Source organism: Haliaeetus albicilla, chromosome 2 (genome assembly GCF_947461875.1).
Source record: "Haliaeetus albicilla chromosome 2, bHalAlb1.1, whole genome shotgun sequence".
NCBI lineage: Eukaryota > Metazoa > Chordata > Aves > Accipitriformes > Accipitridae > Haliaeetus > Haliaeetus albicilla.
This window is the reverse complement of record NC_091484.1, coordinates 23974479-23994854: the sequence shown is the minus strand read 5'-3', so window position 1 is coordinate 23994854 and position 20376 is coordinate 23974479. Positions and strand designations below refer to the sequence as shown.

The 20376-nt window shown below is 45.1% G+C and overlaps 1 protein-coding gene across 1 annotated transcript in view; it reads left to right on the top strand.

The window, feature by feature from the left end:
- TMC2 (transmembrane channel like 2) overlaps positions 1-18890 on the top strand; it is a 34535-nt gene extending 15645 nt beyond the window's left edge. Inside the window, exons 12-20 of the mRNA XM_069810687.1 lie at positions 1088-1267; positions 2130-2282; positions 3630-3758; positions 6818-6885; positions 7770-8009; positions 9657-9782; positions 14482-14560; positions 16755-16875; positions 18562-18890. Of these exons, the coding sequence (XP_069666788.1) occupies positions 1088-1267; positions 2130-2282; positions 3630-3758; positions 6818-6885; positions 7770-8009; positions 9657-9782; positions 14482-14560; positions 16755-16875; positions 18562-18815 (1350 nt within the window). The 3' untranslated portion in view covers positions 18816-18890. The remainder of the gene's footprint in view (positions 1-1087; positions 1268-2129; positions 2283-3629; positions 3759-6817; positions 6886-7769; positions 8010-9656; positions 9783-14481; positions 14561-16754; positions 16876-18561) is intronic.
- Positions 18891-20376: the final 1486 nt, after the last annotated feature.

The following is a 20376-nucleotide window of genomic DNA, read 5'->3' as shown; positions in this document are numbered from 1 at the left end:
TACGGGAATAAGATTTTAGAACCTGCAGAAAAATTTCAGTTGTCAAAAATTTTCTGTGTCTGATTTTGGAATGAGAAGTTCAAATCTTGAAGCTCTTCGCAAAAAAAACCCCAACCGTTTCAATCTATGGAAAGGTTTGATTTCAATGTATACTACATTATCATGTATTTATATGTCAAAGCGAAATTAAATTCAAAGCCATCCATTTTCATAATTCCCTCAGAAAACATTAGCAAGATAGCACTTTCTCACAGAATGCTTTATTTCAGTGAACTTTGCCCAAAGGAAAAAAAATCCTATTAACAAAAAAAAGTTTAATGTCTGAGACTTTCCTGGTGATAACTTGAGATCTGAATATATACAGTTCTGGGTACTGTTCCCTCTGCTGGAAAGAAACACACAAAAGAGACTTGTGAGTCAGAGCCTGCCGGTAGCTGTACAGGCACAGTCCTCTGCAGGCCAATGGGCTGTAAAAAAAGATAGAGACTGCAAGTCATGCCTGAGCTAATGCTGATTTGCCAGTGACCTCATTGACCATAGTACAACTTAGCATCTCATGCCATACAGAGGAACAAAAATACCACTTAGACATATTTTCTTGAGCTGCAAAACGGAGTCCTTGATGCGCTTCCATTCAGATCCATAACTGCCTATTGCAAAAGCAAAGGTGCTGAACATGGAATATAAACATTAGCATCAATTAATTATCTTTATGCACACAAGCCAAGCCTTGAGCTTCCTCCGAAACTAAAATAAGAACCTCGGAGCTGATGCAAGCAGTAGTACAAGGGACTTGAGGAACCTAAATATTCATGAGTCTGAACTGACAGGGAACAAGTTCTTCATAGCTCATCCCTTTGCGATAACAGCAAAAGTGGAAGAGCAAGCTGTGAAACCCAGCCCTGAAGTCTGACGCTGTGCTGCCTGCACACTAAGCAAAGCCAGAAGCTGAGCTTGCTTTGGCTGCCTCCCCTTTATAAATCTTTCAGAAATCTCCAACCAGTTGCTAGCAGCCCCCTGCTCTGCTCAAAGAAAGATAGTCACTGCTGTTACTATTAGCAGTAATCTTGTTTTCCTCATGTGGCAGGTTGAAATTGTAATGTCCTTGCTGGGCATGTTTTGCCCTCCACTGTTTGAAACCATTGCTGCGCTAGAAAATTACCATCCCCGCATCGGGCTGAAATGGCAGCTGGGGCGGATCTTTGCACTCTTCCTTGGGAACCTCTACACGTTTTTGTTGGCCTTGATGGATGATGTCAACGAAAAAGTAAGAGCTAAGCTGAAAAGCCATGTTCGCTAACATTTCCAGAGCCGAGGGTGAGCACAGCCCATCCCTGCAGCCAGCAGCAATGATCACCCCATTTGCAGCAGGCGCTTCCCCTGTCCCAAATCCTCTCAAGCATCGGCTGCAGCATCCCGGGGAGACTCACCAACCAGAGGCTTTTCCAGAGAGTCTCCAGCTTCTTTTTACAGCCCTAAAAAGAAAGTGGTTATTGCCTCCTATAATCATGCAATGTTAGGGTAATTCAATTTTTTTCTCCATCTGACACTGTTTGCAATTTCTATTAACACAGACCCCGAGGTTATAGTTTATAATCCTCCTCCCCTGCCCTCCCCTCTTTAACATTATCCTGGTAGCATGTTGCAGGCAGATAACTGCAGGGAAGGATAAACGTCTATGTGATCCACAGAAAAAATGACTCTGTTTTAAGCTGAGAAGAATTGGGGCGGTTTGCTCTGCCCTGAAAAATTGTGAAGAAAGTGAGGAAGGAGGACTGGGTGGAGGCTCCCTCTGCACACAGGAGTCTTGAAGGAGGTCTGGCTCCTCCATGTGTGGGGAGCAGGCTGCTAGCTCCCCCAAATTCACAGTGTCCCGATCTGCTTTCGGTCTGGAAGGTCTGCTGCTCCCCTGCTCCTGGCAAAAGGGAAGGAGTTTCTGTGCTATTGCCAGCACTGCAACTCTGTTGTAGGCAGATGCTGCTATGACAGGTGCTGGTAGGGAGGAGGAGAGAACCCAATGACCCAATGCCTTGAGTCTCTCCAGACATGTCTGCTGGGATCTCTATTTCCTGATGTTTTTGGCTGGGGGTGGTGGGGTGGTGGTGGTGGTGTGTGTCTCTTCGTTGCAGCTGGCTGAAGAGGACGTGGTGAAGAACGTCACGCACTGGACGCTGCTTGGCCACCACAACTCGTCTGCAGGGAACAGCAGCACAGCCACCCCACCTCCCCTTGATCCCGCAGACGTGCCCAGGGGACCCTGCTGGGAGACAACTGTTGGCATTGTAAGAAATTCATTACATAGTAAGTCTCTGGGCTGGCTGGGGGGGGGGGGGGGGGGGGGATTTTTTGTTGTTGATGAGGTTTTTAGCATTTCCAGGCTTGATGTTTTCCTTGGAAATGACATCTCCTTTCCCAACTCTCACAGAGCACCACCAAGGCGGTGTAAGTCCTTGGCCATGGTTTTCAAGCCATGGTGACGAAATTCCCAGCTGGAAGTGCCCAGGGCATGCACAGCTCTGTGGCACTTGCCGTGAAGAGCACAAAAGGCCAGGTAGTCTGCAGCCATGCCTGCATCATGTTTTCATTCCAATCACGACTGCGCCTTTAAAGCAAACCTGTCTTCTCAGCTTATTGCTGCACTTGTTCACGTTGCAGTAAAATCCAACCAGAAGACATGCCTCAAATAACTCCTGACATGTCCCAAATTTTAACACATCATAAGGCCATGGGACAAGAGCAGAATTAGGCAAAATAACCCCCCTGAAATGCATGCAGGGTGGCCTTCAATTCCTCAGAGTTTCACCCCACAAACCCACCCTGCAGCCTTCACCTTGCACCAGGAAGTTCTGCAGCCAGACTGTGCACAAGTTAAAAAGTAAAAGCAATTATTTATTGGCTGATATAGATAACTAGGGTTTATGAAGCTATGCATTACTGTGTACACCCAATGTGTCTTCACTAGCCAAGTGGTTTTCAGTCAAGTGGGGAAAGACCAGCCGCTGTTGGTCCTTGGAAATGTCTGATACTCAGTGCAGCTGAGCTGTCATCCTTCAGATCCTTGTTTTTTCCCCTCAGACATTTAAACCCTTTCTTTTAAGTGTTTTTCCTTTTGAATCCTTGGGACACCAGCTATCTCCGTCCTACAAGTCTCACTTCGGCCTGCAATTTTACCCTTCTTGTCTTGCACATCTCGCCTCTCTACATTTCCTTGCAGATCTTGTTTCCAACTGAGCAATTTCCTCAGGAGTCCGCATGAAGGTTACAGCGCTGAGCCATAGCAGAACTATGCACAATCAAAATTACCCTCAGCATATGTATGCTTTACACCAGCATTAGTGCAGCATTAACATTCTGCTTCTGCTTTATGTGCTGCCACAACATATAGCTCAGTCGATAACGCTAACAGCAACTATCAGGGCTAACAGCTATAATGGAGCTCATGGTTCCCAAGCACTGAGGTAAAGCTTAGGCACTGCCAAGTGTTTGAAAGCAGGCAGGGAGTTTGCTCATGGCATGCTTTTCTGAAGGTTACTGTCATATTAAGACAAATGGCTTAATAAAAAATACAGTCCCGAATGCGCTACTGAAATTATAGGAGCTAAATATTTTTTCCTTGTTTTAAATTCCAGGAGTTCGTAAGGCTCACTGTGTCTGATATCCTGGTTACCTACATAACCATCCTGGTGGGAGATTTCATCCGAGCTTGCTTCGTTAGATTTGTGAATTACTGTTGGTGCTGGGACCTAGAGGCTGGATTTGTAAGTCAGTGTCTTATAGCTGAGAAGATAGATGTACTTTAGGGCCATTTGGTCGAATGCTACAAACAGATTGGTTTTGAATGCTTCCAGTGGTCCTCCAGTCTTGTCTCATAATTTAATTGGTGTAGGTAGTCTCTGCATCACTTCTCTGGGTCAATCAGTTCCATCCCAGAAAGAACCCTACAAAAATGCAGTTCTCTCCCCCACCTCAGGACTTTAAAACATGGAGTAAAAAAAACCAAAAAAACAAACCAACAAAAAACCCCAAAACCTGATGTTCATTCAGTTGTTATAAGCCCCAACCTTTGGACTCTTCTATACCTCTTTTCAAAGCCCCAGACCTTCCTGTTTGTTGCCCACCCCACAAGCAGTAGCATGCTTCACTTGCAGCACCGTCTTCCGATCGATTCTGGAAGCTGGTGTTACTTCTGCTGCAGTGGAGCAAGGAGTGTTTCCTTCCCCTCTCACATAAGTGTAACACACAACAGCACTGGACTCTTTGGTATTCATAAAGGCTACATTACCAAAGCAGCTGGTACTGGAGCTGCACAAATGCAGAAGAAAGTAATGAAGAAAAAAAAAAAAGAAAAAAAAAAGAGTCCATTGTTTCACGTAAGAAGTGACAAAAAAAGATGGATTCTGACAGAGGTGGAAATACCTTGCAAGATTACAGTTACAGCAGTGTACCAGCTGCCTTACTGTCATACTGGGAGTGTTTTCCAGGCGGATCTGGAGAAGAGAAAAGATGAGGGCTTTGCAGGTGTCTACAGGGGCCTGGTCAAGCAAGGGCAGTTGGGGGACAACAGGCATTTTGCTGCTTGTGGAGCAATTTTGTATTTCTTCTGGGGGAGGCAGAGGACATTTCCCAGGGTGGCTGAGGGATTTTGAAGCTTGGAGGACGCCCCAGCAGCCAAGCAGCAGGAAATTGCTCCCATCACATGTGCTTATAGATCATGGTCTTGTTGAAGCTTCTGGTTTCCTCCTCCTGGAAGTCCTCCTGTCACTTTGTTAGCTGCCTTTGATTTTTTTTTTTTTCTTTGTTAGATGCTTCCCTCAAAACAACCTTTAAAAATACCACACAGGGTTTTCTTCCTTCTTAAGATCTCCATTGTACAAATAGCTGGAAATCTCTTCTGTCCTGCAGGCACTCCTTGATGTAAAAAAAAAAAAAAAACAAAACACACACCAAAAAAAAAAAAAACCCCCCAACAAAAAAAGTAACCACAATTCCTGGACATCCATCCTCCCCCTCTCAGTGACATTTCAAAGAGCTGCTTTAGGGCTTATCTGCACTTCCCTCTCTCCTTTTCCCTGGCATTTGGCATCAGCCCAGGCAGGATGCAAGGCAATTTCGTACTGAGAAACAAACCCCATTCAGCATCTCTCAGGGGATGACCAGACTAACATGCTCCAGCAGGTCAGCTTTTGCAAATGAGCAGTCCAACCCAGGGAGCTCTGAAGAAGCAAAGCAAGGCCCTTACTTATTGGGACTAAGTAGTAGCATTAATTTGCAGCCCATAACATAGGCAGCATTAGATGGTTGGCACTCTGTGATCTGGCAAAGGCAAAACTCTCCTTTCATGCTAAGCGGCTCCCATGGTAGTTAGAGAAAGAGAAAAGCACCGTGGGCTTCTCTCCTCTTTTTCTCCTACATCTTTGAGAGATTCGTGTATTCTTCCTAGTGCTATGTGTATTACTCCACTGGTGCTCAAGTAGGGGTTGTTTTTTTCTTTCCCCTGGCCCAGGAAAGAAAAAGGAGTGAAAGATGGTTTGGTAACAGCCATCTAATTGAACCTAGCCATGGGCACCAGCATAATATGTTTTTCTAATGTATATAGTGAATAAATCTCTTGTTTAACCCAGCCTTCTCACACAGAAGTACTCAAGGCATAGGACAGCAGGCACTGAAAGTTGTCTTTATTTTCATGGAAAAAGAAGCCAATATTAACCTCTAGCTGAAGATTTGAAGTAGAAAATGGACCAGAATCAAAAGAACAAAGAAAACAATGTTTGCACCCATCCCTTCACAAAGCTGTGAGCAGTCAGCTAAGCAAGACTCTGACGAGGCTCCTTTTGAGTTTTCATCATAAAAGACAAACATCTTAAATCTCAACTTTATGAACTGCTGACAATATTAAGTGCATGCAAATTGCATGAAAAACAGACATACTGCACAGGACATTTCAAACATATAAGGGCATCACCCATCCTTTCTTAGAACCATCTTTTCTGCAGTACTGTAAAACAAAAAAATATTTTTTTCAAGAAAATGTAAAAGAAAAACTTCACACATAGTTTAATCTGCCAGAAGTCATCTGAGTTTTGCATGCACAAAAGCAGATATACGTAGAAGAAAGAGTAGCTTCATCGTAGGCAAACCTAGCAGAGTAATAATTTATAAAACAACAAATACTGTCAATAGACTAGACTAACCTGTTCTGGACGTACCACCAATACCACCCACACCAGACAGGTTGCTCCATATAAAGCAGTATTTTAACTACTGGCTATCACACAGCAAAAAGCCAGCAGATAGCCATCAGGTCATGCATTCCCTCATATTTCTCTCCCTTTGCCCTCTGTTCCTGTTCTTCAGCAGCCTGCTGCTGCAAGACCTGGGCACATGGGTCTGTCTGGCATAGCATTTGCCCTCCAGCTCACCATTATCACCATTTAAACGTTCAGTATTTTACCCGGGTGGAACTGTAAGTCCGTAGCCAGATACACCAGCTGGAGTGTAAAACCTAGTCCCATACCATGGCTCCTTTGCTCACAGCTGGCTTTATATTAGCAGGGAGAAATAAACACAGAGCAACTCTAAGCACCTCCATATATCTTTCCAATTTTCAGCAAGCCAAGAGAGAAGCAGCTGCCCACAGTGCAGTAGCTCCAATTTTGCTTTCAGTGCACTGCTGCTGGTCATTCAAGCAGTACGCATGCAGTGGGAGCCCTCCCAGAAATCCCTTCATACCAGCTTTAAATAAACATCCTTATACCCAGCAGCAAAGAATAGCAGGTACCTCCAGCAACAACACACTCTCCTTTCTTTCCCCATGCAGCCATCCTATGCTGAGTTTGACATTAGCGGCAACGTTTTGGGTTTGATCTTCAACCAGGGAATGATTTGGTAAGATATTTCCTTTTTTCATTTGGTTGGTGTTTGCATTATTTAGAAAACCTGCCAGTGGAGTTAGAAAGCTTCCAAGCCAGCTAGAATAACCTTTGAGTTTTGGTTTCTCTGACTGTTTGGTTTTCTGTCCTTGACTATAAAAGTGGAAATTTAAAAATGCCAGCTTACTCATCCAAGAGGAGTAGCAGCGGCATAACTGAAAGAGAGATCAATCAGTCGTACAAACCCTGCCCCACTCACTTTTATAAGGTCATTTTTTTCCAGTGGTAAAAACGTATTAAGATGGTCCATGTGCTGGGGGAAGAGATCAGAAAGGGTTTTGGGGGCACCGCGAGCTTACACATCAATGCAAGGTGGGCACAGAGCCAGCTAGAGCAGGTTGGGCAGGAGGGGCACGTCCCAAAACCTCCCCAAGGGAAGGAGAACAGCTCTGCCCTGCTGTGGCAATAGGCAACAGCACAAAGCACCCTCATCTCCTCTGGGAGCAAGGTTTCTTTTGCCATGGATTGATAATTTCTGCCCATTTCCCTACTACAACATCTCTGCAGGTTTAAGGGGGTCTCTCCCTGCTGGTTACATTCACCTGACATTTTCCAAGCTATCTCCAAGTGATTTTCGTCCCAATCTGAAAAATCATTCTTTGCGACCACTGAGGGGTCTGAGACCTTGCTGGTCCTCAACACATGGTTACCATACCCTAATGTGGATGCAGGGAGCTTCTTCTCCGGGAGCAGAGGGGTAGCACAAGCCAGCCCACTCAGACTTCATTTGCAGGCAAACTTGCCACCACATGAATACTTGTTTGTTTTCCTTCTTCTGAAAATAAAAAGCCTTCCAGCCTGCCAAAAAAATACCACCTGTCCTTCTCCTTTCCTTTTCAGGATGGGATCCTTTTATGCACCAGGGCTTGTGGGTATAAACGTGCTGCGCTTGTTAACCTCCATGTATTTTCAGTGCTGGGCTGTTATGAGTAGCAACGTCCCTCATGAACGAGTCTTCAAAGCATCCAAGTCTAATAATTTTTACATGGGACTTTTGCTTTTGATCCTGTTTCTCAGCCTCCTGCCTGTGGCTTACACCATCATGTCCTTGCCTCCCTCCTTTGACTGCGGACCATTCAGGTACCAGCAAAACACCAAAAAGGACTTTTTTTCTGCTCTAATACATGGGATTATTTTCATGAATTTAGAAGAGCTGGACTCCAGCAGAGATGGTGAAATGCCTCCATTCTACATCTGGTTAAATCCAGTGTTTCCCCAACACACACCAATGAAAGCACCAGAGGACAGCAGGATGCAGCCCCCAATAAAAAAAAGCAACAGGAGCACCTGTAAGGCTCTCTGAAACATTGTGGGAGCAAAATGGGTCCAAAGCCTCCTTCTAAGACCTTCCATAAAGCCAAGAACTGCCACAGCACGAGATGTATTTTACATGTTGAATTTTGTTGGGGAATAGTAGGAAATTGATAGGTCTGAGCCTGAAGAGCTGCAGCTTTAAAAAAAAAAAAGGGAAAAAAAAAAACCAAACCAAAAAAAAAAAACGTTTTCTGTTTTTTAATTAGGACAGAATCAGTACTGCACAGAGCATTCAGTGGACCGGATTAACATGCCAATAAAGTCTAATTTGATTGAGTAATGCCATTTCCTGGGCCTGCTGAGTCTGACTCAGCAAGGAGCTAGCTTGGAACAAATTGTTCCTGTAGATGCACTGTTTTAGGTTATCCACTTGCTAATGGAGAATGACAACAGAAAGCTAAGAGACTCAGGGGAGGAGGCAAGAGACCAAAATTCCCCTCAGTTCTATAACAAGGACGGGTGTCAACGAGCAATGTCAGAAGATCTGACAAGAAACTTGCTGCACACACACTATCATTTGGAAATTACTAATCTGCAATGCGAAAGAGCTATTTCAATTCCCAATCAATCCTTCAAAAGCCACTCAGCCTGATTCAGACCCTTGGCACACCTCTTAGCTCCACTGAAAGCTCAGCTCTCCTGGGCTTAAGGCGGTTGATGAAGTTGGGATACCTTTTAGCCAAGTTTGTCTTTATTGACTCTCATCATCAGGACAGAGTCCAACACCTTCCTGAGCAGAATCCTGAAAGATCCCAGGAGGCAACAAGCCTAAATATGAGGAATAGCACTTGTAGGGTTGAATTCACAGACCCAGAGATGCTGGGGAGAGAAGGTGGTCAATTACGTAATCCAGCCTTTTACAGATTTGTTCTCCTTTCATACAGAATACTCTCATCTGCTTTATCAATCCTGTTTGAAATGACTCTTTCACTGAGTTTCCTATTAAGCAATAATCACAGCTTGCTATTTTTGTCATTACTTAGCAGCTCTTCAAGTTGGTTCATTATTTCAGAAAGCTGGAATTTGCATATGGAAAGTCATCTCTACCATGAAAAGGCCGTATTTAACACAATATTGATCAGAAATGTATGGTTACTGCAACCTGTAGTGGTTTATTAATTTCAGAGGGGTAAATAGAACTCATAAAGGACCCACAGGTGGAAATAAATGTATTAACTTCAGAAGCAAGTTAGCCTAGCAAAGATTATTCTTACAATCAATGGCAGGTGGGGGGGAATGGATGGACCAATAGATAATTTAAAATGAAGGCATTTCAAAACCCTTGGTGGCCAACAGCAAGCCAATGCTCACTGAAAGAGAAAGGGAACATGATACTTAGCATTGTTAGATTAGGAGCTATTTTGTCCCTCTGGGAAATACCTATACTTCTTAACTGGCCGCTTGTTTTTCCAGTGGAAAGAAAAGGATGTATGAAGTCATTCAAGAGACCATCGAGCTTGATTTCCCAGTTTTTGTTGCCAAGATCTTCAGCTACGTGGCAAATCCAGGACTGATCATACCTGCAATTCTGCTCATGGTGTAAGTTTTCCTTGCAATATTACATGCCTGGCTGGGGGGAGGAGGTTGGAAAAAAAAAAAAAAAGCTGGGATGTTAGTGAGGTCTAAATACAGCTTCTGCTGAGATAACAGCCTGGATTGGGGCAGACACATGCTTCCTACCTCCCTCACCTTCGCCCAACCCAATTTCCCCAAATTTAATTACCTGACCCAATTTAACACAACTTTGTAGATGAAATGCATTGCTGACAGAGGCCTCATGGACACTGAAGCTGTCACAGCTTCCATATGAAAAATTTTCAGTAGCCACTAGGAAATAAATGGACAGTCCTAGCCTGGTGCCTTCTGGAGAAGCAATTTCTGTCACAGCTGGTGGTATTTACAGCACTGCCAAGCCAGGGCATTTGAAAATTTCACTTTCTCAAAATATGAAGAGGTGTGGGTTTTGTTTGGGTTGTTGGGGGGGTGGGGTGGTGTTGTTTGGTTTTTTTATTTTCCCAAATAACACATCTGGAATTTGTTTCAGTGCTGTCTTATCATTTCAGCTTTGAAACCACAAATCCCTAGCACCTTCAGCAGCACTAGGACCAGGGCAATTCTCTTTTTTATTTTTTAAAAAGATATTTTAGGCATTGTTCTTGAGGTTTCCATAGCTATCAAAATGAGTGGGAGAGCTGTGGCCAAATTTTATAGGCAGCTCCGAACACTCCAGACTAAACAGTGGGAGGCAGGGAGAGGGTTGGGAAGCATATTACATATGTTTGCCTGCTCTAACTCATCTACACACATTGGAGATGGGCCTCTGGGCTGATCCAGCACAGCTGCTCTTGGGCACTGTAATGCTTCATTCTGAACAGGTTACACTGAAGATAATGCCATTAAATTAAATCAAATACAAGTTCCCATGTTACAAAGTTTCTTATAGAAACAGCCTGAGAAAATCCCAATTAAACTGAAAATTACCTGTCATTCCTCTACCTGCCTCAAAGTACTTACACATTTTAACCTAAATAAAGATGATCAGATACCGTAACTCGTGCAGACAGATCCTACACTTAGAAGAATCAGATCAGATACATGCAGCAGACAAGAAGTCTCATGCTACATCCCTAGTACCACCAAGTATGTTATTAGGTTATTAGCTCTATTCCTGCGGGCTTCACAGTAGCACCAGCAGATGCTACCACAAACATGAGATGAAGACTGCAGAACTAATCCACCCCAAATGGATGACCCTTACAAAAGGGCTGCAGGTCAGGTTTCTGAGGCTTTGATGTAATCCTTCAAAAAATGGGGTGGGAGAGCAGTAGACCTTTGAAAATAACGTTTTGTTCAGTGACGTGACAATCTCCTGCCCTTTCCTCCACTGACAGCCAGGACAGAAAACAGCACAAATCCAGTTTATCTGCTGAAGAGACACCTTTTATCACCCCTTCCCAGTCTAGGCTATTCCCACACCACAGCCTTCCCATCTGTCCATCTCTCCTCAAGACACCATTTTGTCTCCATCCCGATCCCCTCTCAGATGACCTGAGAGCAACAGGTGTCTTGCGGAAAAGCTGTTCGCTACGTGCACGCAAACTTTTCCTGGGATAATCCCAGACAAAATCATAGGAAACATCCTTGTACGGTAGCTAAGGCTTGGATCCCTTTCTCCTCTCAGAAAGTTTTCAGTCGAGGGAAGCACATTTAGCAAGTCCCCAGTTTCCTGCCTTCTTCCTGAAAGTCTTCAGCTTCTGCTGTGGTGCAGACAGGTAGACAGGGTCAAGCTGGAGCTAATCTTTACGCTGATCCCCATCCAGCTTGCCAAGAGATTAAAACCTGGGAAATGCAAAAGCTTCATTTGGTCCTGATGAGCAGAGAGTCAGCAGCTCTCAAAGTAGCAGGCAAGGCAACGTACAATGCAGCCTAAATAACAAATAGCCTCTACAAAGAGCAACAAGTGGATCATAAATGGACAGTCTGTTGATTTTGATGGCAGACACTCAAAAAAAAAAAAAAGCATTTTCTGCTTCTGTGGACTGAATTTAGCCATTTTCTCTAGCCATGATAACTCCTCCTCTTTTTCCAGGTGCAATCCAAAATGCCTCTTCTATTTATTTCTGTTCTTGGCTTCTGGTCCCAAACAATGATGGGTCCAGTAGGTGACATGAGTGTCAAACTTACTGTCCTGTTTCTAGCTGCCCGAGGACAGGGGGAAGAGGAAATAAAGAGCAAGAAGAAGCAGAGATATTGTGCGCACAGGCACATAACTTAATCCCACTTGGGTCGGGAGCAGGATTTCAAGCCATGGCTTGCAGAGGTTCCTGACAGAAGCTAGGAGCACAGTACTGCATCAAGGAGAAGGAGAAAAAAGATTGAAAACTGCTGTCCAGACAGTGACCCACACTCTCCCCCCAGCTCAGGAGGAGCTGTAAAACAGAGAAGAGGGGTGCCAGGGCCATGCAGCATCCATGCTAAACAGCTCAAGCACAAGGGTGCATCCCCAGGCTCATTTTAGAGGCAAGCAGATCTGAAGAACCCCACTGAACGTGGATAAACTCCATTTGCTAATGCTTACTCGAATTCCACAGCAAAGTTTACAGCTCCTCATGCTGCTGCTCACAGTCAGACCAGGACCTGGCTTTGCTCTGCCTTTTCTGGGAACCAGCACTAGCAGTGTAAATCAGGAATTCAATAGCAAACCTAGCACACCCGCAGGACCTGCCCAGGACACTGGCATGCACGTCGGAGGCTCACCCAGGCTGCTTCAGCACTGCTGAGGCTTGGCCTGAACAACCCAGTCTAAATCTGCCTGACTACCTGCAGATTTGAACCACAGCAAAGGCATCCGCCCAAATCCCCTTTCTGTGGCACTGTCCCTTTCCCCTCTCCCTCCCAAGACCCTTTAAGGGCAGTTCAATCCTGGACAAACTCAACCTCCCTTGAGGAATAAACCTGCAGTAAATCAAGGACAGAGGAATCTCAGGCTTAGCCTGCAGACAGAGTGGGCTTATATCTCACAGTGTTTGGGAAAGGGACCTGGTGAGTTCACACGCTTCCCATCAATGCCCTGTTAAACACAGGAGTCGGCATCATCTCCATCCACATATGGTGGATGGAGATGATGCTGGCTGCTAACGCAGAGGGTGAGAAAGGACTGAAAAAGGAATGGAAATGGATTTGCTCAGTTACTCAATGAACCTGAAAAGGCAGCTCAGAAACAGAGTGCATGCCATCCCAGACAGCTTTGAATAGGCAGATCTAGTTATCTTTATGAAAACAGGGTTGCTCCAGGCACTTACATCCTGGCTGGTCACCACAAAAATGGTAGAGCAGCCCCAAAACCCTGATTACAAAGTAATATTTCCTAGGCAATGAGTTTGATAACATAGGAGAAATAAAACTATCACATCCTTACAGAAGAACAAAAATAACAATATTCAAGAGGTTTTTGCAGGGCAGAGAGCCCACATCATCAAGACAGAGTTTTGGCAAAATACTAGGCAAAAAGAAGCAAATGTGTTTCCCCTAGACAGACCCCTGCAAAAAGCCTCAAGAAAGGCCATCCTAAGTACCCCTTCCTGATCTCCCACCTGGAAACCAATATACCAGTACACAGTTCCTTGCTGGGCTTAGAGGCAGGCATTCTGCTGACAAAATCCTCGAGCCTGGTTTGAGGATGCTCAGCCTGGGCCAGACCCACACAAACAGGTTATGAACTGTCAGGAAACTTTTTTCTTCAGTCTGCCTTTTTTTTTTTAAAAAAAGATAATTTTCTACTTTACTTTAAAAAAAAAAAAACAAACACAACAAAAGTGGCGAACTGAACGGCTGGTGCTTTTCCTGCAAATTGCTCAGAGTCACTGAGCAGATGATGTTTCTAATTTAGAAGAATAAAAGCACTCTACAAAAGCAGGAGGAGACATTTTTGACAACCAAAATATTGCTGGCTGGCAAGTGTCAGCAGTGATGAGACAGCCCCAGACATTTGGGCATGTTTTTAAAACACTTGCCTCCCCGTGGGCTAAAGGCTGGCTGCCAGCACGCCCTCTCCCATCCCGCTCGCCTTTCAGTTCCATCCAGCTTGGCTTGGTATTCCCCTGGCTTTGGCATGCCCTTTTTGCAGAGGAAGGGATCAAAACAAAAGCCAGTGGCTCTTCTCCAACCTGGTTTTTGCTTGCCCTCGTTTCCCCTCTCTGCTCACTCCTGATGGGCCCTTCCTTCCCAGGATGCAGGAGGCAGCTGGTCCTGGCCAAGTGGGAAGGAGGAACGTGCCTTGAGCAACGTGCTTTTCAGGAGAGGGTACAGGGCCCTGCTCTGCCACCATTTTCCTGGTTTCCTAGTTTTTTCTAAGGTCCCTATGCAACCTGGTCCCTGTTTTGTGTCCCAGGCCAGGGTTTTCCTTTGAGCCATAGCAGAAAGCCATGTATTTTATCTACTGAGTTGGTTTTCAAGGCTGGAGCAAAGGAAGCAGAGGGAGCCCATGGCCAGCCAAACTGGAGGCAGGAGGGCAGCATGGCCATTTTTCTTCTGTTTGAGCAGAACTGGGCTACTGGACTGCTACAGTCCATCTTAGCTGACCATGACCATCCTAAGCCTTGACCCTCTAAAAGCAGTTTGGAGACAGCTGGTAGGAAAACTAGGTATTAGAAGGTAGGCAAAAATTAAATGTCCCCTCCTTGTGAAACTTTCTCTCTCCCCTGACCCTATCACTACAGCAACACATTTGTTTTTGTAGCCTCGCCATCTATTACCTAAACGCTGTGGCTGAAGCATACCAGCGCGCCAATGCAGAGCTGAAGAAGAAAATGCAAATGGTAAGTATTGATCTGGCAAAGCCATCCATGAAATACCATGCACTTGATGTGCAACATATGCTTTTAAATTACTCTTCACTTCTGAACACGTTAGTGACACAAAGAGAAGACACATTCTATGCTTGTTCAGTCCTCTCTGATGGCATTTAATGGCTAACTGCAAAGAGTGGTCACATCCCATAACAGGCTTGCTATTTCATACATCAAAACTACAGTGACTTTTCCCATAAACTGTGCTTTCTACCTAAAAAATAAGTTACCTCAAAGTTCAAGTAATGTTTTGGAGCCTGAGATTTCCCAGGGACAATGATAAGCCTATCAAAACCAAAGCCAGATTTTGTACAAGCTGAAGAGCAAAGAGCTATAAATAACAACACGGCAATAACATTTTTTACCAGTAATTCTCAAAGCGCTTCACAAAACAGGCTGGTGCCTGTCTCTGCCATGCAGATGGGAAAAGCAAGATAGACAGATGCAATGACTCAAATTAGCAGGGTGGGATTTGGACCTCATGATAGCTAGAACTGGGAGAGGTTGCAACGTGTAGAGGACCATAATGCAGGGACCCCTGAACTAATACAAAACAGGTCTGGCAGCAGAATACCTGCAAAAGCACAGCTCTGCTTAGATGAGTCTCAATGAGAAACAGCAAAGGTGTCCTGCTACCAGGGCCTGTGCTGGTCTGGCAGCACCCATTTCTCCCAGAGCTTTCCTGGTGGGTCTCTAACTCTGTGCTGTTTTGTACTACATAGATGCATCCAAAGTATCCAGCTTTGCATCAGGAGAGGATATGATGCCATCAAAGGACCGGTATCAGCCATTTTACTGGTACAGGGCAGGATCCAAGCTAAGGAAGCAATGCTACATCAAGCAACACATTGCATAAAGCAGAGATTGGTGCAACATTAAAAGTGAGGATGTGAGCACTGAGAAATGAGACTCCATAAATTACATCCAAATGCTCAAATTCAGAACTGATCACTTTTGCACATAGCTTAAAAGAAGAGTCTTGGTGCACAGGGCATCCTCAAGTACTGCAGTAGTTGAACACATGCTAGAGCACACTCAGACTTAGGGGCACATAGTCCATTTCACGCTGCACAAACTGGTTGTGATCAGGGTTTAAGGGAACATAAACCCCCATGGAGGGGTCACAAAGCAGGGCCCGGCACTACCCAAAGGAACAGAAACATCTCCAAACAAGTACCTGCCTTTGCACAGACCTTACATATCTTTGTCCCACAGGCACCTGTAGGTTTGCTGAGACAGCCAAGCCTGGTGAGACAAGGGGTACACAGCAGGGCAGGGGGAAAGGGAGGGCATCAGCACAGCCCCACTGCTTAGGGAGTGAGGGATAGGAGCTGCCTGGTCATGGCAGGGGTGGTCAGTGGTTGGAGCCCACCAGAGACCCCCCATGTGATGACCTGCTGAGCTCAGAGGGATCTGCCGTGGCTGCTCCCAAAGTCTCCCACATTTGCCAAATGGATGGAGGCTGCTCTGTGGGTTGGGGCCTCTCAGCTGTAGCAAGGCCACGAGCTGCCTTGCATTTCATGGCTCCAGCACACAACTCCCTTCATTAGCAGACCACCCTTTGAGGAGAAGGGATAGAGCTGGAGTGGAGTCCATCCAACCTTTCTCACTGCATAAGAGAGGGCAGCCTCTCCCTTCCCCATCTGGCATGCTTGTCCTGAGCAGAAACAGCCCCTGGGTATTTTCCTCCCTCAGCCATCCAGAAGGAAATCTTTTGAAGACCTAAATGTATGCAAGTAAAACCAAAGACAGCCCTACAGCCCATCCCATACTGCCATGCCTTCCTCCTCTTCCTCTGGCATTTATCACTGACACCCTCCCTCCCAAGAGGTCCACACTTAAAACAAACCAAAACCCTAGGGAGGGCAGATTGGCAGTTACAGAAAGACACAAACAGCCTGGTAGACCTAAACCACTTTATCAGCAAGTGCTTTGCCCTAACAGGAGCAGAGCCGTCACTTCCCAGGCTCTCAGTCCTGCCTGGGATATACCTTCTTTCCCTAAAACCCTTGGTCACCAGACCAAGATTGAGCACCTTGAACTTGGCAAAGAGATTGCATTCATACCAAGAAACACTTAGCCAGGCCAACCATGACACCAGGCCACCATTTCATGGATTACATCTGCAGTTTCAAACTAAACCCAATGTTTTTTATTGATGCAGCAACGTGAAGAGGAGAAAAACAAGAGAAACAACAAAGCCAGCACTAACCCCATGCTGCAAGATCTGGAGGATTTACTTACACCAAGTACAAAGAGTGAAAGTCACCCCAAACAAGCAGAAGGTAAAAACTAAACAACCTCCCCTAAGCCCTCCTAAAAATGCTCCTTTTGCCACCAAACTGACTGGGAAGGATTGAAAAACTGGAGCAATTCACATTTGCAAGGGATCAGATGAATATAACTAGCACAGATCTGGTCTGCTTACAGAAGTCCACCTGCCAATGGACACCCAGGAAGGGCAAGTTTTTAGACTGGATTACGTCTCACACAGGCTTATCACAGTGTGGGAATTGTAATCCAAAGTAATGATTTGTATCACAGCTATTAACCACGCCGGTCATGAAACCGGCAATTTATTCTGTGAACAGTGCTGAAACTCCAGCGTTGTTTCTGGGCTGATGAGTTGAGCCAGGCACAGACTCACATTGAGGTCTTCATTTGAAAATTCATTATGAATGAGCCGGAAGCTTTTTACAGGACTGTATTGGTCTTAGGGCAAATAAATGCATGCTGTAAGCTCTGCTGAGGGGGTCCATGGCTGGGCAGAAAGATGCAGGAGGAGGCATTGGCACCAGAGCCTGGACACTCTCAAGGAAGACAGGTTCTCCAGGCTCAGTCTGAACCAGCCACTTTCTGACCACCAGAGCCTCCTGCTTCCATTTGTGAGAAACAGTGCAACACATGTGAAAGATTTTGCTTTTATCTTGATACAGACGAGAAAAGCAGACTAGTGCCACCATAACCCTCGCGCATTTAGATGGGCTATTTCCTGGAAAGGCTGAGACAAGCTGGAAAGTTCAGACCAACCCGATGCAGATTCCCCCCAGAGCAGACCCAGGGCACTCATTTAAATGGAAATACTGCTGGCAGTATTGTGGGTGCATTGAAAATTAAGACTAAAATCAGCAATTACCCATGATCACCATGTGGCTAGAGGTGTACCAGCATGGCTGGTTGTCATGGTTTAAACCCAGCCAGCAACTAAGCACCACACAGCCACTCACTCACTCCCCCCCATCCAGTGGGATGGGGGAGAAAATTGGGGAAAAGAAGTAAAACTCATGGGTTGAGATAAGAACGGTTTAATAGAACAGAAAAGAAGAAACTTATAACAATGATACTAATAAAATGACAACAGCAATAATAAAAGGATTGGAATACACAAATGATGCACAGTGCAATTGCTCACCACCTGCCAATCGGCACCCAGTTAGTCCCTGAGTGGTGATCTCCCCGCCCCCACTCCCCCCAGTTTATATACTGACGTCCCGTGGTATGGAATACCCCATTGGCCAGTTTGGGTCAGGCGCCCTGGCTGTGTCCTGTGCCAACTTCTTGTGCCCCTCCAGCTTTCTTGCTGGCTGGGCATGAGAAGCTGAAAAATCCTTGACTTTAGTCTAAACACTACTTAGCAACAACTGAAGACATCAGTGTTATCAACATTCTTCTCATACTGAACTCAAAACATAGCACTGTACCAGCTACTAGGAAGACAATTAACTCTATCCCAACTGAAACCAGGACACTGGTAAGACTATCATGTCTTATAAATGCATCAGTAAGAACCTGCAAAGAGACACATACTAGCTGTTGGCCGGGGGCTAACAGTCTTATTTATGGTTTCTTCACTCAGATGCTCAAACGCAAATCCCCAGACACTTGGGTTATTGCATGTAGAAGAAACAGCAGCCACTGGGGAGAGGCAGTGTTTTCTCTCAAGAAAATAACATTCATAATCTTTGCTCTAGATGAGAAAAGAGGGTCTCCTAATAGAACCAGCCCTGTCGGGAAAGGAGGCAAAGCAGCAGCCCTGGACGGCAGCCCCATGACTGCTGGGAGAAGAGCAGCATTCACCTTGCCACCGCACGTGTTTGTGACACAGCCACCAAGCCTGGGTGTCCGGGCACCTTACCCTGGCCAGCCCAGGCCAAGGGGGTACCCACCAGGACCAGTCCCTGGAGGGGGTAGAGGGCAGCCACGCTACTCACGTGCTGCTCAATAAGCTCAGCAATGTTTCTCCTGTTTGGTGTTAAAATAGAGGTGCTGCGTGAACTATAATAGTTTTAGTAGGAGATTATTACTGTACGTTGGTCATCTACTCATGATGGTCTGTACCTATCCAACACTGACTATCTAAGCCAGCTTTGTTTAGAAGCTTAGTAGTACTTTGGAGTTGTAACCCCCAATGGCTGCGCTGATTTTAATCACAAAGGAAATAGGAGGCGGTCAGGATGAAAATCAGCCATAGCACCGCTAAACTATTACATACAGGACAGAGCCCCGTGGCCACTAACAGCAGCACGGCGAGCTCGCTCTGTGGCATGAGTGCTTGCCAGTTCCTTCAAAGGCTTCTTCAGTTAATAAAAGTAGTGTGAGTTTACCTGTCATTTCAGCAAAGGGGTTTGGGGGTTTTTTCTGTCCCTCTACCTGAGGAATTAAGTATTCTTTTAAAAAAGTGAGTGTCCCTGTCCAGCTGCATGGCAGCCGCTACCCAGAATAGATGACTCCTACTAGACCAGCATAGGAAAAGGTTTTGCCCGCCACGTTTTGTCATTTGTGATAGCTTTCCTCCAGTCTACCTCCTCCAAACTTTCATCTTTTTGTTTCAACCCCACTGTGTGTACCACCACCACTTTCTCTGGGCTCCTGCTCCGCTTCTCTTTTCATAGTCTATCAATAGTAGCTTGCACCATTATTTCAATCCCTAGATACAACTCCTAATTTAGTAACACCACCCAGCACAACTGAGAGACTGAAAGTGCTTTGGCCTAGTTTCCAATTATAACCAGTTAGAAATTTCTGGTGCAATTTAAGGATCATATCTTCCAGATCTACAGGACTTCTCAGGACTCCATGGCAGGGCTTCTCTGAGTTGACCTGCTCTTCAACACCTACAGTTTCTTCCTGTTCTTGACACAAACCCATTCTGGCCAGCTTTGATCTGGTGTTTACACGTGTGTTGTTGTTCTTCATAAAAAATTTCTGTAAAAAATAAACTCATGTTCTTCAGTAAAAACGAAACCATAAATATAGCTAGTTACAATTCCACTACGGTTGGGATGTTTGGGATTAAAAGTTCTCACCTTGAATTTTTTCCACTAAATGCCACAAATCTTGTCACACGATATGTTCAGGACAGGAAACTCAGTAACTTATTTCTCCTCTATGGCTTGACAGAGCACAGACCATTTGACCTTCAGTCTGGGAACAACCACCTTTGAGGAGCTGGGCAACAGGGTCAGACATGAGGCAGTTTGGAAGAAGGATTCTGTTCTTCAGGTCCAAACCAACAAAAGTATTCAGGCATCTGATTCCTCATAGGAATTAAGAGCTTAAATATTTAGTGCTGTGCTTATTTGTAGCTAGAGACCTAGCTCATTTTTTGAGGTCTGTGCTTTTTATAAAAGAGACCAGAGCCCTAGAGAAGTACTTTCAAGAGATACAAGCGAGAGTAAAATAAAAGAATCCAGAATTTCTTCAGAAATTAAATCATTGCATTTAGCTTTCAAATAGAGAAAAGTCAAGGGGTTCTTTGTAGAAATAGCTGTCCCTGCTATGCAGCT